Source organism: Pogona vitticeps, chromosome 2 (genome assembly GCF_051106095.1).
Source record: "Pogona vitticeps strain Pit_001003342236 chromosome 2, PviZW2.1, whole genome shotgun sequence".
Classification (NCBI taxonomy): Eukaryota; Metazoa; Chordata; class Lepidosauria; order Squamata; family Agamidae; genus Pogona; species Pogona vitticeps.
The window spans coordinates 22,998,018-23,012,365 of record NC_135784.1 but is presented as its reverse complement, the minus strand read 5'-3'; the positions used below and the strand labels follow the sequence as shown (position 1 = coordinate 23,012,365).

At 44.2% G+C, this 14,348-nt stretch overlaps 1 protein-coding gene across 1 annotated transcript; it reads left to right on the top strand.

Annotated features, from left to right (window-relative positions):
- The first annotated feature begins 745 nt into the window (after positions 1-745).
- On the top strand, positions 746-13,306 carry LOC110090183 (uncharacterized). The gene is made up of 4 exons (XM_072988591.2): positions 746-1,828; positions 4,346-5,068; positions 5,413-5,542; positions 10,964-13,306. The coding sequence occupies exons 2-4, from the start codon at positions 4,373-4,375 to the stop codon at positions 11,662-11,664; spliced, it is 1,527 nt and encodes a 508-aa protein (XP_072844692.2). The 5' UTR covers positions 746-1,828; positions 4,346-4,372; the 3' UTR covers positions 11,665-13,306.
- The last annotated feature ends 1,042 nt before the right edge of the window (positions 13,307-14,348 follow it).

Here is a 14,348-nt window from a genome sequence, read left to right as displayed (position 1 = left end):
ACTACTACACCATACAATGTGTGTTGTTGTGATTATAATCTGCCGCCAAGTTGGAACTGACTTGCAGTGGCCTTAATAGGGTTTTCAAGCTAAGTGAGATATTTAAGATGTGGTTTTCGGAGTGCCACTCTCCCAGTGAGTTTCCATAGGTGAGTGGGGATTCGAACCCAAGCCTCCTAAGTCCTAGACAGTCACTTTATGTGCAACACCGCACCACATAGCTCTACTCTGTGTGCTGTGTGGCCATCATGTCACAAACAACGTATAGAAATTCTAACAGGCCTTTCAAGGTAAGCTGGGTATTTAAAGAGCTGTCTTAGCAGTACCAAACCCCATTACTTTCTATAGCTGGCCAGAGATTCAAACACAGGTTTCCTATTCATCTGTCACTTTTTCCACAACACCACATTGGGTCATCCATCATACTACACATAGACAAGGAGAAGCACGCCCCTCTTGTCACTGTTTTCCAGGGGTAGTCCCTGTTTTGGGGTTCCCGATCTTGCTAAACTATTGAAATTGCAATCAAGGACGGTAGCCTTGCTTACAAAGTATTGTAAATAGATCATAAACAGAGACACTGAGGCACAAGTAATTGTGATGTGAGACCATTGAGTAAGGGCTCAGTTAGAGAGCTGGCATGGTGTAGAATTTGAACTATAAATGAAGAGGTTCCCTGACTTTTGGAGGGGTCTCTAAACAAGCTGCCTGCTTTCAGTCTCAATCTTCACATCTGGAGCATGGGTGACGTAGTCGGATTGATCCTTGCAAGAAAGGGGTGCAAGATGCATGACCAGCTCTTTGAACAGTGCAAGCACTATATCCAAATGCCACTGTTCGTATTTACTAGTTTTTATTATAGAGAACAATTGGAAGAAGCGTCCATTCCCTTTAGGCTTACTAATTATTTTATGATTTGGTTAATAAAGTGTTCAGCTGATTGTGTATTATTAATGTTTATTATTTACTCAGTTGGAGAACACGAGTTATGATCTTCCATTCCCTGGACTGCACACAAAATGCAGGAATGTAAATATAACACCTTTCAAAAGCTGCACGCATACATCTATTAAAATACATTTTTTTAAAGATTGCAAACCCAATAAATGCAGATCAGACTGAGTTTAAAAGTGAGAAAATGGGAAAGGCTCTTAAATATTTAAATATATGTAAGTTAAAATAATATTGTAAAATTATGCTCAGCCCAGCTTAACAAAAGATTTAGGAAGTCAGATTTCTGAGGGGTGGGGTTACAATCTAGAAAGCAATATAAGGGAGGCATCAGAAAGGCAAGGAAAATAAATAAAGATGCGGTGGCTGAAAGATCAGGGCAGCTCTCTTTCCCAGTTTTTTGGGACGAGAGAGAACAATATAAATTTATTTCCGTAATACAGTACATGTCCCATCTTTTCTTTCCTTATGACCTCTCTCTCTCGGTGATTTGGACTACAACTCACCTAAGCCCCAGTCAATTTAGGAAAGAATCAGAGTGTATGGAATTTGTAGTCCAAAATGTCTGATTATTATACGCTGATTGTTGTTGTTAAATTTTATTTTGTAAGGAACCAAAGAGGTTAAGCTGACTGAGCAGTGACTCCTAGATAGGTCCTGAATCTGTTTTATTTATTTATTAATTTTTAAATTAGCGCAGGCTACTTCCTGTTCCTGCCTGTCCTCTCCATAATTGGAGCAAAATAAATAAATAAATATTTTTTAAAAAGAGGGCTGCCATGCTCTGAATTTGGGAGGATTGTGGCGGTTCGGTTTTTTTTTAATCCCCCAGGAAATGCGGCAGCTGTAGCAGCAGAAAAGCAAACTCTGGATCGAGGTGAGTGAATCTGAATTATCGGGATTTAAGAAGTGGGAAAGGAGAAAATCAAAAGCGCAACCACGGGGGCGCCATTTTAAACCGCGTTAAGATCCCACACTTTTCTCCCCCTCGGGTGTGTAGTTGCGGCGGTAGATTGAGGAGTGGAAGAGGGATTTCCCATTCAAAAATCCCCAAAACCCATACTCCAGATTAGAGAGTGCCAGTTAGAAATGTGCAGATTTTTCCTCCCCCGCGCCCGCGGACTTCTGGGAGTTGTAGTCCGCTCAGTGGTTCCTAACCTGGGGTCCCCAGATGTTTTTGGACTATATCTCTCAGAAGCCCTCACCACTAGCGGTGCTGGCCAGGATTTCTGGGAGTCGTGGCCCAAGAACATCTGGGTTACCCAAGGGTGGGAACCACTCTAGCTAGTCCCAAAAATCTGTCAAAGGCAATCCTGTTATATGAGCCACATCTTGGAATGGGTGAGAATTTTATTTCATGGTTGTTGTGGGTTTTTCAGGCTCTTGAACAACCGCCAGAACATGGGCAAAGAGCCCGAAAACCCCACAACAACCATCAGATCCTGGGCTGTGAAAGCCTTTGAGAATACAATTTTATTTCAGTTCATTGTTTGCCAAGGATCCAACCAACATTTGCAAATGTTTTCGTATGCACAACAGGAAAAATCAATTTTAAAAATCAACTATATGTATGAAGCAAGCTTTTAATCCACATGTTAGTGTTGAAATAGACTTGTGATTTCTTTTTCCTTAAAAGGCTCCTCACCTCTAACACTTAAATGCTAGGCAAGGCCAGTCCAGGCTGCTCTATGGCTGCAGTCACACTGGCAATAGGAACTGCATTTAAGCATCCTCTAAATCAATTTAGATTTTATCGTTGACATTAAGCAAGGGTGAAATTGATTTACATAGGCTGCAGAAACCTTTTTTTAAAAAAAACAAAGCTGTGTCTGTTATATTTGATAAGGGAAAGTGTCACTTTGGTTTGGTTGAAATGGATGAAATTAGCAAATTTTCCCTTGATAAAGTTGGTGAAAAAACTGAGGTTTTCAGGTGAAGGGCAAGGTCAAATGTGCTATGCGACATTTTCAGATTTCCACATTTTTAAGGAAAGTTAGGTGTATGACATAGAAATGGGAAAATGAAATCCAAATGTGCTTGTTAATTCCTTTCCTATGAGATAAATTATTAATAGTTCCAAAGTCACTTGGATTAGGTTGTTTAAAAAAAATTACTAGTGCCACTAAAAAGAGCGGCTTTTTTGTTAAAAAAAAACCTGGGAAAGTTGCCATCAATTGCAATTAGCCTCATGCACATACAGTAATTATTGTGGCAATGAAAACTGTGCATGTGAAAGAGTTGCTTTATTAAATCATATATGGCAAAGAGATAGCAAACAGATAGTTTCCCTCCCGATATCTGTGTACAGTTGCCTAAGCTATGAAATATGCCAAAGCAACCCTGCTTCCATGTCCCATTAGTTGGGATGATATTCTACCTTGAAAGTAGTTCCACCTAGAAGAGAAAAGCAGCAGGAAAAGAGGAGGACCAAATATGAGATGGCTTGATTCCATAAAAGAAGCCACAGCCTTGGTTTGCAAGAGCTGAGCAAGTCTGTTAATGACAAGATATTTTAGAGGATGGTCATTCATAGGGTTGCCATATGTTAGAGGCAACTGGACATCACATCATAACGAAAGCATATTCTGCCTTTACTCCAGTAAGTGCACAGTGGCAGATAGGACTCTCATTCCGTCAACAACAGTTCTGTGAAGTAGATCAAGCTGTTATTAGCCCATAATCACCCAGTGAGTTTCATGGCTGATTCTGATTTTGAACCCCATTCTCCTGAATTGTAGTTTTAACACTCCAAACCATGGTTGTTGTGGGTTTTTCGGGCCTCACTTAAAGACATTAATTAGTTCTAGTGAAATCGCTGTAGAAGCGAAAACGTCGTAAAGCGAAATAAAAAAGCCCATTGAAATGCATTGAAAACCGTTCAATGCACTCCAGTTGGCTGAAAACTCACTGTCCAGCGAAGATCCTCCATAGGGGCGGCCATTTTCGCTTCCTGTAGAACAAGGAATCTGTCCAAAAACAGAGCAGGGAGCCATTTTGAGCACCTGGCGGCCATTTTGAAAACCCGACAATCAGCTGTTTTGATCATCGTAATGCGAAGAATCGGTTCCCGAAGCAGGGAACCAATCTTTGCAAAGTGAAAATAACCCATTTAAAATATCGTTTTGTGATCGCAGTTGCGATCGCAAAAACATCGTCATGAAGCAGATTCATCATTATATGGGGTAATCGTTAAGCGGGGCACGACTGTACATAACAATTTGCTTTCATGACATCCAGAAGGTGCTACCTGGGGACTCCTGCTGCGCTCTTCCAAATGGTAGGGCTGGCCAGTAGCATTGACTGTAACCTGCCCTCCGTTCATCAGCTGTAGGGCAAGCCAGAAATATGGCAGTACAGTATAATGAATAAAGCTATAAATAACATTTCTTTGTAGATCCGGGAAGCATGGTGAGGAGCAAAAATGGAAGAACGGGATCTGAGAAGGCCTGAAGTCAAAGAAGAATCAGAGTCGGGAGGAAGAAACCTTTGTGTTATCCAAGTTGGGACCGTCAAGGAACTTCTAACTGGCATGGAAATAAAGAAAGAAGCAAACGAAGGGCTTCGGGAACGCTGGGAGGCTCAGTGGCAGGAGTACCTGAGCAAGATGCAGCCTCCTCAGTTCGGACAGAGAGACCCACCCAAGTGGAAGGGTTGGTCCCAAGATGATGCTCTGGACCTCAGGGCCTCCCTCAAGGCTGTCGGTGAAGCCAGATGGAGGTCCGCTGGAGAGTGCAGGCCTCCCTGCCTCCCTAAAGAAGCCCCCAAAGGGCTGGAGGCATCAACTGATGCGAAGGAAAAGACGCCCGAAGCAGACCGCGCCACCAGCTCCTTGGAAGCACGACGCCGGAGCTTCCGGCATTTCTACTACCACGAAGCCGAGGGCCCCCGAGAAGTCTTGAACCGCCTTCAGGCCCTTTGCCGCCAATGGCTGGAGCCGGAGAGACGGACCAAAGAGCAGATCCTGGAGCGGGTGACCCTGGAGCAGTTCCTGGCCATCCTGCCCCTCGAAATGCAGAACTGGGTCAGGGAACAGGGGCCGGAGACCTGCGCCCTTGCAGTCGCCCTGGCAGAGGGTTTCCTTTGCAGGCTGCCAGGGGCCGAGAGTCCGGGAGGAAAGGTGAGCAAAACGTGGGGTGAGCAGATTTCCCGTTCCTTCACTCGGAGGTGGGAAACAAAATAAAACTGCGAGCCTTCTGGTATGTCCTGCAGTGGTGGCTTTTTGGCCGCACCAGTAGAGGGCTCGGAAAATACGTGCGTGTTTCTACGGTGTGTGTATGTGTATGTATTTTGTGTGTTACGTGCTGTTAAGTTGCCTCTGATTCATGATGACCCTATGAATGAGGGATCTCCAAAGTGTCCTGTCCTCAACAGCCCAGCTCGGCTCTTGCAAACAATGAGCAAAAGCTTTTTAATGAAATTAATTTTATATATCCGAGTGACGGTTTTACTTTTTCCATTCAGGCAGCGCAAACTTTGGAAGAAGTGACCATCAGTTCTTCCCGGCTGGAGCACGATTCATCATCAGACAGCATGGAACTCCTGCTTCCCGTTGAAATCAAACAAGAAAAAACTGGGGAGACCGACTCACAGGGTGAGGCTTTGCTTATTATCATTTTGTTTTGCTTGCTCTCAGATATTTCTGGACTGAGCAATGAACTCCCGTCGTCGTCGTTTAGTCGTTTAGCCGTGTCCGACTCTTCGTGACCCCATGGACCAGAGCACGCCAGGCCCTCCTGTCTTCCACTGCCTCCCGGACTTGGGTCAGATTCATTTTGGTCGCTTCGGTGACACTGTCCAGCCATCTCATCCTCGGTCGTCCCCTTCTCCTCTTGCCTTCACACTTTCCCAACATCAAGGTCTTTTCCAGGGAGTCATCTCTTCTCATGAGATGGCCAAAGTACTGGAGCCTCAGCTTCAGGATCTGTCCTTCCAGGGAGCACTCAGGGTTGATTTCCTTTAGAATTGATAGGTTTGTTCTCCTTGCAGTCCAGGGGACTCTCAAGAGCCTCCTCCAGCACCGCAATTCAAAGGCATAAATTCCTCGGTGGTCAGCTTTCTTTATGGTCCAGCTCTGACTTCCATACATCACTACTGGAAAAACCATAGCTTTGACTATGTGGACCTTTGTTGGCAAGGTGATGTCTCTTCTTTTTAAGATGCTGTCTAGGTTTGTCATTGCTTTCCTCCCAAGAAGAAGGCGTCTTTTAATTTCGTGGCTGCTGTCTCCATCTGCAGTGATTATGGAGCCCAAGAAGGTAAAATCTGTCACCGCCTCCATATCTTCCCCTTCTATTTGCCAGGATGTGATGGGGCCAGTGGCCATGATCTTAGTTTTTTTGATGTTGAGTTTCAGACCGTTTTTTGCACTCTCCTCTTTCACCCTCATTACAAGGTTCTTTAGTTCCTCCTCACTTTCTGCCATCAGAGTGGTATCATTTGCATATCGGAGGTTGTTGATATTTCTTCCGGCAATCTTGATTCCAGCTTGGGATTCCTCCAGTCTGGCCTTTCGCATGATGTATTCTGCATATAAGTTAAATAAGCAGGGAGACAATATACAGCCTTGTCGTACTCCTTTCCCAATTTTGAACCAATCAGTTCTTCCATATCCAGTTCTAACTGTTGCTTCCTGTCCCACATAAAGGTTTCTCAGGAGATGGATAAGGTGTTCAGGCACGCCCATTTCTTTAAGGACTTGCCATAGTTTGCTGTGGTCCACACAGTCAAAGGCTTTTGCATAGTCAATGAAGCAGAAGTAGATGTTTTTCTGGAACTCTCTGTCTTTCTCCATAATCCAGCTCATGTTAGCAATTTGGTCTCGAGTTCCTCTGCCCCTTCGGAATCCAGCTTGTACTTCTGGGAGTTCTCGGTCCACATATTGCTGAAGCCTACCTTGTAGGATTTTGAGCATAACCTTGCTAGCGTGTGAAATGAGTGCAATTGTGCGGTAGTTGGAGCATTCTTTCGCACTTCCATTCTTTGGTATTGGGATGTAGACTGATCTTTTCAAGTCCTCCGGCCACTGTTGAGTTTTCCAAACTTGCTGGCATATTGAATGTAGCACCTTAACAGCATCATCCTTTAAGATTTTAAATAGTTCAACTGGGATGCCATCACCTCCACTGGCCTTGTTGTTAGCCAGGCTTTCTAAGGCCCACTTGACTTCACTCTCCAGGATGTCTGGCTCTAGGTCAGCAACTATATTGTCTGGGTTGTCCAAAACTTTCTGATATAATTCCTCTGTGTATTCTTGCCACCTCTTCTTGATGTCTTCTGCTTCTGTGAGGTCCCTTCCATTTTTGTCCTTTATCATGTCCATCCTTGCACAAAAGGGTCCTGTGATATCTCCAATTTTCCTGAACATATCTCTGGTTTTTCCTTTTCTGTTATTTTCCTCTATTTCTTTGCATTGTTCATTTAAGAAGGCTCTCTTGTCTCTCCTTGCTATTCTTTGGAAGTCTGCATTCAACTTTCTGTAACTTTCCCTATCTCCCCTGCATTTTGTTTCCCTTCTCCTCTCTGCTATTTGTAAGGCTTCCTTGGACAGCCACTTTGCTTTCTTGCATTTCCTTTTCTTTGGGATGGTTTTTGTTGCTGCCTCCTGTACAATGTTACGAGCCTCTGTCCAAAGTTCTTCAGGCACTCTGTCCACCAAATTGAGTTCCTTAAATCTGTTCTTCACTTCCACTGTGTATTCATAAAGGATTTGATTTAGATTATACCTGAGTAGCCCAGTGGTTTTTCCTACTCTCTTCAGTTTAAGCTTGAATTTTGCTATGAGAAGCTGATGATCAGAGCCACAATCAGCTCCAGGTCTTGTTTTTGCTGACTGTATAGAGCTTCTCCATATTTGGCTGCAGAGAATATAATCAATCTGATTTCAATATTGCCCATCTGGTGATTTCCATGTGTAGAGTCGCCTCTTGTGTTGTTGGAAGAGAGTGTTTATGATGACCAGCTTGTTCTCTTGGCACTCTATTAGCCTTTGCCCTGCTTCATTTTGAACTCCAAGGCCAAACTTCCCTGTTGTTCCTTTTATCTCTTGACTCCCTACTTTGGCATTCCAGTCCCCTAGAATGAGAAGAACATCTTTCTTTGGGGTCAGTTCTAGAAGGTGTTGTAAATCTTCAAAAAAAATTTCAATTTCAGTCTCCTCAGCAATGGAGGTTGGTGCATAAACTTGGATTATTGTGATGTTGAAAGGTCTGCCTTGGATTCGTATTGACATCATTCTGTCATTTTTGAGATTGTATCCCATTACAGCTTTCCCCACTCTTTTGTTGACTATGAGGGCTACTCCATTCCTTCTATGGGATTCTTGCCCACAATAGTAGACATGGTAATCATCTGATTTGAATTCACCCATTCCTGTCCATTTTAGTTCACTGACGCCCAGGATGTCGATGTTTATTCTTGCCATCTCCTGTTTGACCACCTCCAGCTTCCCAACGTTCATAGATCTCACATTCCAGGTTCCTATACAATATTTTTCTTTGCAGCATTGGATTTTCCTTTCACTTCCAGGCATGTCCACAGCTGAGCGTCCTTTTGGCTTTGGCCCAACCACTTCATTAGCTCTGGGGCTACTTGTACTTGTCCTCCGCTCTTCCTCAGTAGTATGTTGGACGCCTTCCGACCTGAGGGGCCCATCTTCCAGCGTCATATCTTTTAGGCTTTTGTTTCTGATCATGGGGCATTCTTGGCAAAGATACTGGAGTGGCATTGCCAGTTCCTACTCCAGGTGGATTGCGTTTAGTCGGAACTCTCCACTATGACCTGTCCATCTTGGGTGTCCCTGCACGGCATAGCCCATAGCTTCTCTGAGTTGCTCAAGCCCCTTCGCCACGACAAGGCAGCAATCCATGAAGGGGAATGAACTCCCATGGCGGTAATTATGCAAAAGCGATGTGCTGTTTTGTATTTGCCGTTCCATGAGAAGACTTCCGTTAGGATTTTTGATCTAAGATAAGATTCAGGAACGTGGGGCCCTCTAGAGATGGTCAGATTATATCTCCTATCATCTTTGACACTGGCCATGTCTGCTGGGGCTGATGGGAGTCAGAGTACAATGTCATCTTGAGGATCACAGGTTTCCTTCCCTGGTCTGAGGACACAAATCTCACTTGAGGTTCGAATCCTGATAGCATGCACATGAAGGATGAGAGGAAAGGGGTAGCCATGGGAAGGGCCCTACTTCAGCACTAAGGCACATGTTCTGTGCCGAGAAAATCTCAAATTCAGCTTCAGGCTAGGGACTGGATTCAGAATTTAGCCTGAAAACCTAGAAAGCTGCTCTCGTGCGGCTTTCTTGTTTTCCTTTTTAGAGTGCTGTGAAGAATGACTGGCATGAGACCTAAGCAGGATAATTTTGTGGGGGAGAGTGGCAGTTCATCCACTCTGGATCCTAGTCTGAATTTTTACAGAAACTCACCAAGGGGCTGAACCTAATTTGTGGGATGGAGTTCCACATCTTGGATCGCTGCTGAAAAGAGCAGACTATAACATGGAGAGGATTTGCTGCCCTCCCCCCAGCAAAACACACAACATCTTGGACCCCACCAGAACCCCCTGCTGAAGGACCCCTTTGATAGGAAGATGCCCCCTGCATTTCTGCACCAATTCCTGTTGTGCTTCTTGTGTCCCTTCTGTGCAATCAACATCGCTGGAGTATTCTCTTACCCATCAACCCACAAGCTTGAAAGAAAAGCTTGGGTCCATATTCAGCCATTTTTGTGGAAAAGGCCTCCAGATGGAGCAAACATTAGTGTACTTCAGTGTCAGGAAACAATAAAGAGAACGGACAACATTCTGATAAGACCAGAATGGCTTGAATACCTGATAAAAAAGTCAAGGTCCTCATATTTTCAGAAGAAATGGCCCTCTTAGCATGCCTTTTATTTTTTTATTTTTATTTATTTTATTAGATTGTTACCCTGCCCATCTAGGCCAAAGGTCTACTCTGGCCTGCCTTGATCATCATCACATACAGTGGTGCCCCGCATGACGACGATAATCCATCCCATTGAAATCGCTGTTTTAGCAAAATCATCATGCAAAATCCGTTTCCCCATTGGAATGCATTGAAACCCATTTAATACGTTCCAGTGGGGAAAATACCTCGTCGTCCAGCGAAGATCACCCATAGGGCAGCCATTTAGCAAGCGCCGATCAGCTGTAAAAATTGTCTTGCGAACAAATGGTTCGCGAAGCATGGACCAAATCGTGGTCAAGCGAAAATCGATCACAAAAAGTCATCGTTCTGTGGATTCGTCATTTAGCGGGGTCGTCATCTCGCGAGGTACCACTGTATATCCCAACTTAGGTATGAATCTTTTCCTCCAAACATAATTTAGGTAAAGGTTCCCCTTGACATTTAGTCCAGTCGTGTCCGACTCTAGGGCGCGGTGCTCATCCCTGTCTCCAAGCCCTAGAGCCAGCGTTTGTCCAAAGATAGTTTCTGTGGTCAGTGTGACTACACACAGAACGCCGTTACCTTCCCACTGAGCTGGTACCTCTTTATCTACTCCCAGTTTTTCATGCTTTCGTACTGCTAGGTTGGCAGGAGCCGGGACAGGCGACGGGAGCTCACTCCGTAACGTGGATTCGATCTTATGACTGCTGGTTTAACCCGCAGAGCCACCAGGTCCCTAAAAACATAATTTACATAGCTGCTAGTAGTGGACCTAATGATGTAGCAAAGAAAAAGGGGACTATACCAGTAAAAGCAGAACATGAGTTGATAGAATTGAACTCCTGGAAATGACTCAGATTATATGCAATTCTGCTTTAATGCAAGGCAGGGATTTCCATGCACCTTGTTTTCAAAGGAAAATTATACTTTCATCCCTCTTTGCTCCTCCACCTCTGAGTGCAAGTTCTGTGGGGTTTGTGAGGGACCATTGCAGCTCACCCCCCACCTTAGGTGATGCCTTTTTTTCCCCAGTGCAGGGCATAACCACTTGATGTCCCATTTCCCTCCGCTGTAGACTCATGTCATCATTCTTTGTTCCAGAACCGGACAAGCACATTTGGACAAAAGAGGAAAAGCTAACCTTTCCAAAATCTGAGAAAGTGGCCGTCCCTGGAATATCATTGACGAGAGACCATCCGGTATCCCCACAGGGCCCTATGGTAGATGAGAGGGTTACAGGTCACGAAGGAGGCAATATTCGGTCTTCAGATCAGGCCGAGGAAACAAAATGGCAAGGTTTCTTTCATGAGACTTGTCGTGAGGGTTTACAGAGAAGTATCTTGCAAGAGGGACGTCTGAAACAAATAAGGAAGAAGACAGTGACGGAAGGTGGGAGAACCTGCTCTCTCAGCACAGCCCTTCACAAGAGTCGGAAAGCGCCAAAACTGTACGAGTGTACTTACTGTCGGAAACTCTGTACCAACAGCGCCCACCTGGTTATACATGAGAGAATCCACACAGGCGAGAAACCCCACAAGTGCTCAGAATGTGGGAAAAGCTTCACCCAGAAAGGGAATCTCACCAGTCACAAGAGAATCCACATGGGAGAGAGACCCCATCAGTGTCGAAACTGCGGGAAAAGCTTCAGCCGGAGGCAACAGCTTATGAGACACGAGAGGATCCACTCGGGAGAAAAACCCTATAAATGCTCTGATTGTGGGAAAAGCTTCTGTAGGAAGGACTCCCTTATTACACACAAGGGAACCCACATTAGAGAGAAGCCATCAGATTCCTGTGACTAAGGGGAAAGCTTCGCGTCCAGCTTTTATATCTTAAAAAATACACATCATGCTTTCGCACTGAGAGAATCCACAGGTATTTTCCAAATGGAAAAAGTCAATTATGCTTGTGATTTACTAATTGTTTGAGCATCAGACCTGGGCTTGAGATGTCCCATCTCAAATCTCAGTGAGTGTTCTTGGCTGTTGATCTAAGATATTGCTAGATGGCACTTTCCATCATCCTTGACCAATGGTTGCGCAGGCTGACATGGTTCATTTTGTGGTCCAGCATCATCAAGGGGGCAAAAGTTGGGAACCAGAGATCTTATCAGGCACACACAGTCAGCCTAGACTGCCTCATAAGGTTGTTGTGAGAATAAAATGGCAAGTGGCAAAACCAGATTTTCTTCCCTATGCCTCCGCCATAAAGGGAAATTCAGAAATATAAGGAAGAATGCTTCCTGTATTTATGGAACAAACAGACGTGATGCATGGATATTGAAGCCATTCTAGGAGAATCCTTTGTCCTCCAGATGTTGTTGGCCTGTAGCTCACATAATCTGTAAGCACTGGGCTGATGGGATTTGAAATTCAACAGCATCTAATGCAATGGTTCCCATCCTTGGGTCCCCAGATGTTCATGGCCTACAACTCCCAGAAATCTTGGCCAGCATAGCCAGTGGTGAAGGTTTCTGGGAGCTGTAGTCCAAGAACATCTTGGGGACCCATGGTTGGGAACCACTGTCTTTGAGTCATTGCTCACTTTGGATAGAGACAGGATGGTTTATCCAGAGGAGGGGCACCAAGATGGGAGAAGGTCTGGAAACCAAGCTGGTATGGGGAACAGGTAACGGTATTGGGTACATTTAGGATAGGCAAAGGTAAAGGTTCCCCTTGACAATTTGTCCAGTCGTGTCCGACTCTAGGGGGTGGTGCTCATCTCCCTTTCCAACCCAAAGAGCTAGCGTTTTTTGTCCAGAGACAATCTTCCGTGGTCATGTGGCCAGTGCGACTAGATACGGAATGCCGTTACCTCCCCACCGTGGTGGTACCTATTTATCTACTCCCATTTTGCATGCTTTTGAATCGCTAGGTTGGCAGGAGCTAGGACAAGCGATGGGGGTTCACTCCGTTGTGTGGACTCGATCTTACAACGGCAGGTCTTCTGACCGTGCAGCACCCAGGCTTCTGTGGTTTAACCCACAGCGCCACCATGTCCCTGTTTAGGATTTAGGATAGCCATCTTCAAATATTTGAAGGGGCATCACATGGAAGAGGAGGAAAGCTTGTTTTCTGTAACTCCAGAAAGGAATCAGTGGATAAGAAAGGCGATTTCACATAAACATTAGGAAGAATTTCTTGCCAGTAAGAGCTGTTTGACAGAGGAATGGATGGATTCTCAGAGCATGGTGGACTCCCTTTCACTGGAGATTTTTCAACAGAGATTAGACTGTCAGAGAAAGCTTAGCTGTGGATTTCCTGCTTCAGCAAGGGTTTGTATGTGTGAACTCAAGGAACCTTGGGATCTCTTCTGGCATTACAATTCTATGAGAATCTTGTATTCCGGACAAATTCTGCGTGATAGTTTACTAAACTGTAAGGCTCTTGAGATGCCATCACCACATAATATTTTCTGGGACAATAAAGGAAACATTAAAATATACATTAATACTGTATATCAATAGGAAACATTTTATAATAGTTGATGATCTTTATTATTGTACAATCAAGTATAAATTATCCTTTTAATATTTTTGCTGGGGGTTACTGCAGGTGTCTTATCTCCAAAGCATCCTCATACATTCCAGCCCAAAAGAAGCATCCTACCTCTCATTATCCTCAACCTTCTTGTTATATCTTTGCAAGCTTCAGAAAAGACTCTGAGCTGTCACGGGAAGGACACTCAAATTTATCTACTTACTTGAAATCAATGAGGCAGTGCAAAATTTGGAAGCGTGGGTACTCCTCGCAACCCTCCTCATAGGAGACTCCAAAAACAAAACCAGCTGGATCCATTTCTGTCAACAAATGAGGGACAATCCTTTTGTAAAGTTAATGGCTCTTGATTATCAAGACAAGACCAAACTGCCCTCAAATACTTGCCATTCAAATAAATAATTTGCAGCAATGAATTGTTCAGGGGGGAATCCATTTTTCTCCCAGCTACATGAGGATTGCAGCTGAGCTCAGAAAGAACTGGGAAGCAAGGAGAGAGTGGAGGATGATGTCATAGCCGCTAACACTCAGATAGTTTTAGAGCTTTGACCCAGTGAACCCTGGATCCACTACATAACTATGCTCACACAGGCTTCTGTCAGCTCTACTATGCTCACAGCATCTAAAAGGAGAAGAAAGAAAGCCGATATACTCATGTTTTATGGTCATCTCCTAGGTAACTGGTTACCCATTGTCTGATCAGAATGCTGGACCAACAAGATAATTGGTCTAATTTAATATAGCTCTTTGTAATTCAAAATAAAATAATGCCCCCAATTCCATAGCTCCATTCTTCTCTATAAATCCAATGCTGCTTCTATGTTCCTGAAAAAAAGGGGGGGAATGTAATTTAAAAATGGCATGTAAACAACAGCCATAGGGTAATATTGTTCGGAATGGGAATAGATTGTTTGGCAATAAATAGGAAAACAAGTTATTCATAAGAAGTGGCTGTGTGCTGTTCATATTATTTTAGTTAAAACTTGGAA

Bases quoted from the DNA above. Each gene is read 5' to 3' on its own strand.
- LOC110090183 (XM_072988591.2), top strand. From the start codon at position 4,373: ATGGAAGAACGGGATCTGAGAAGGCCTGAAGTCAAAGAAGAATCAGAG. The intron at 5,069-5,412 runs GTGAGCAAAACG...TTTTCCATTCAG, and splicing joins CCGAGAGTCCGGGAGGAAAG to GCAGCGCAAACTTTGGAAGA. The intron at 5,543-10,963 runs GTGAGGCTTTGC...TCTTTGTTCCAG, and splicing joins TGGGGAGACCGACTCACAGG to AACCGGACAAGCACATTTGG.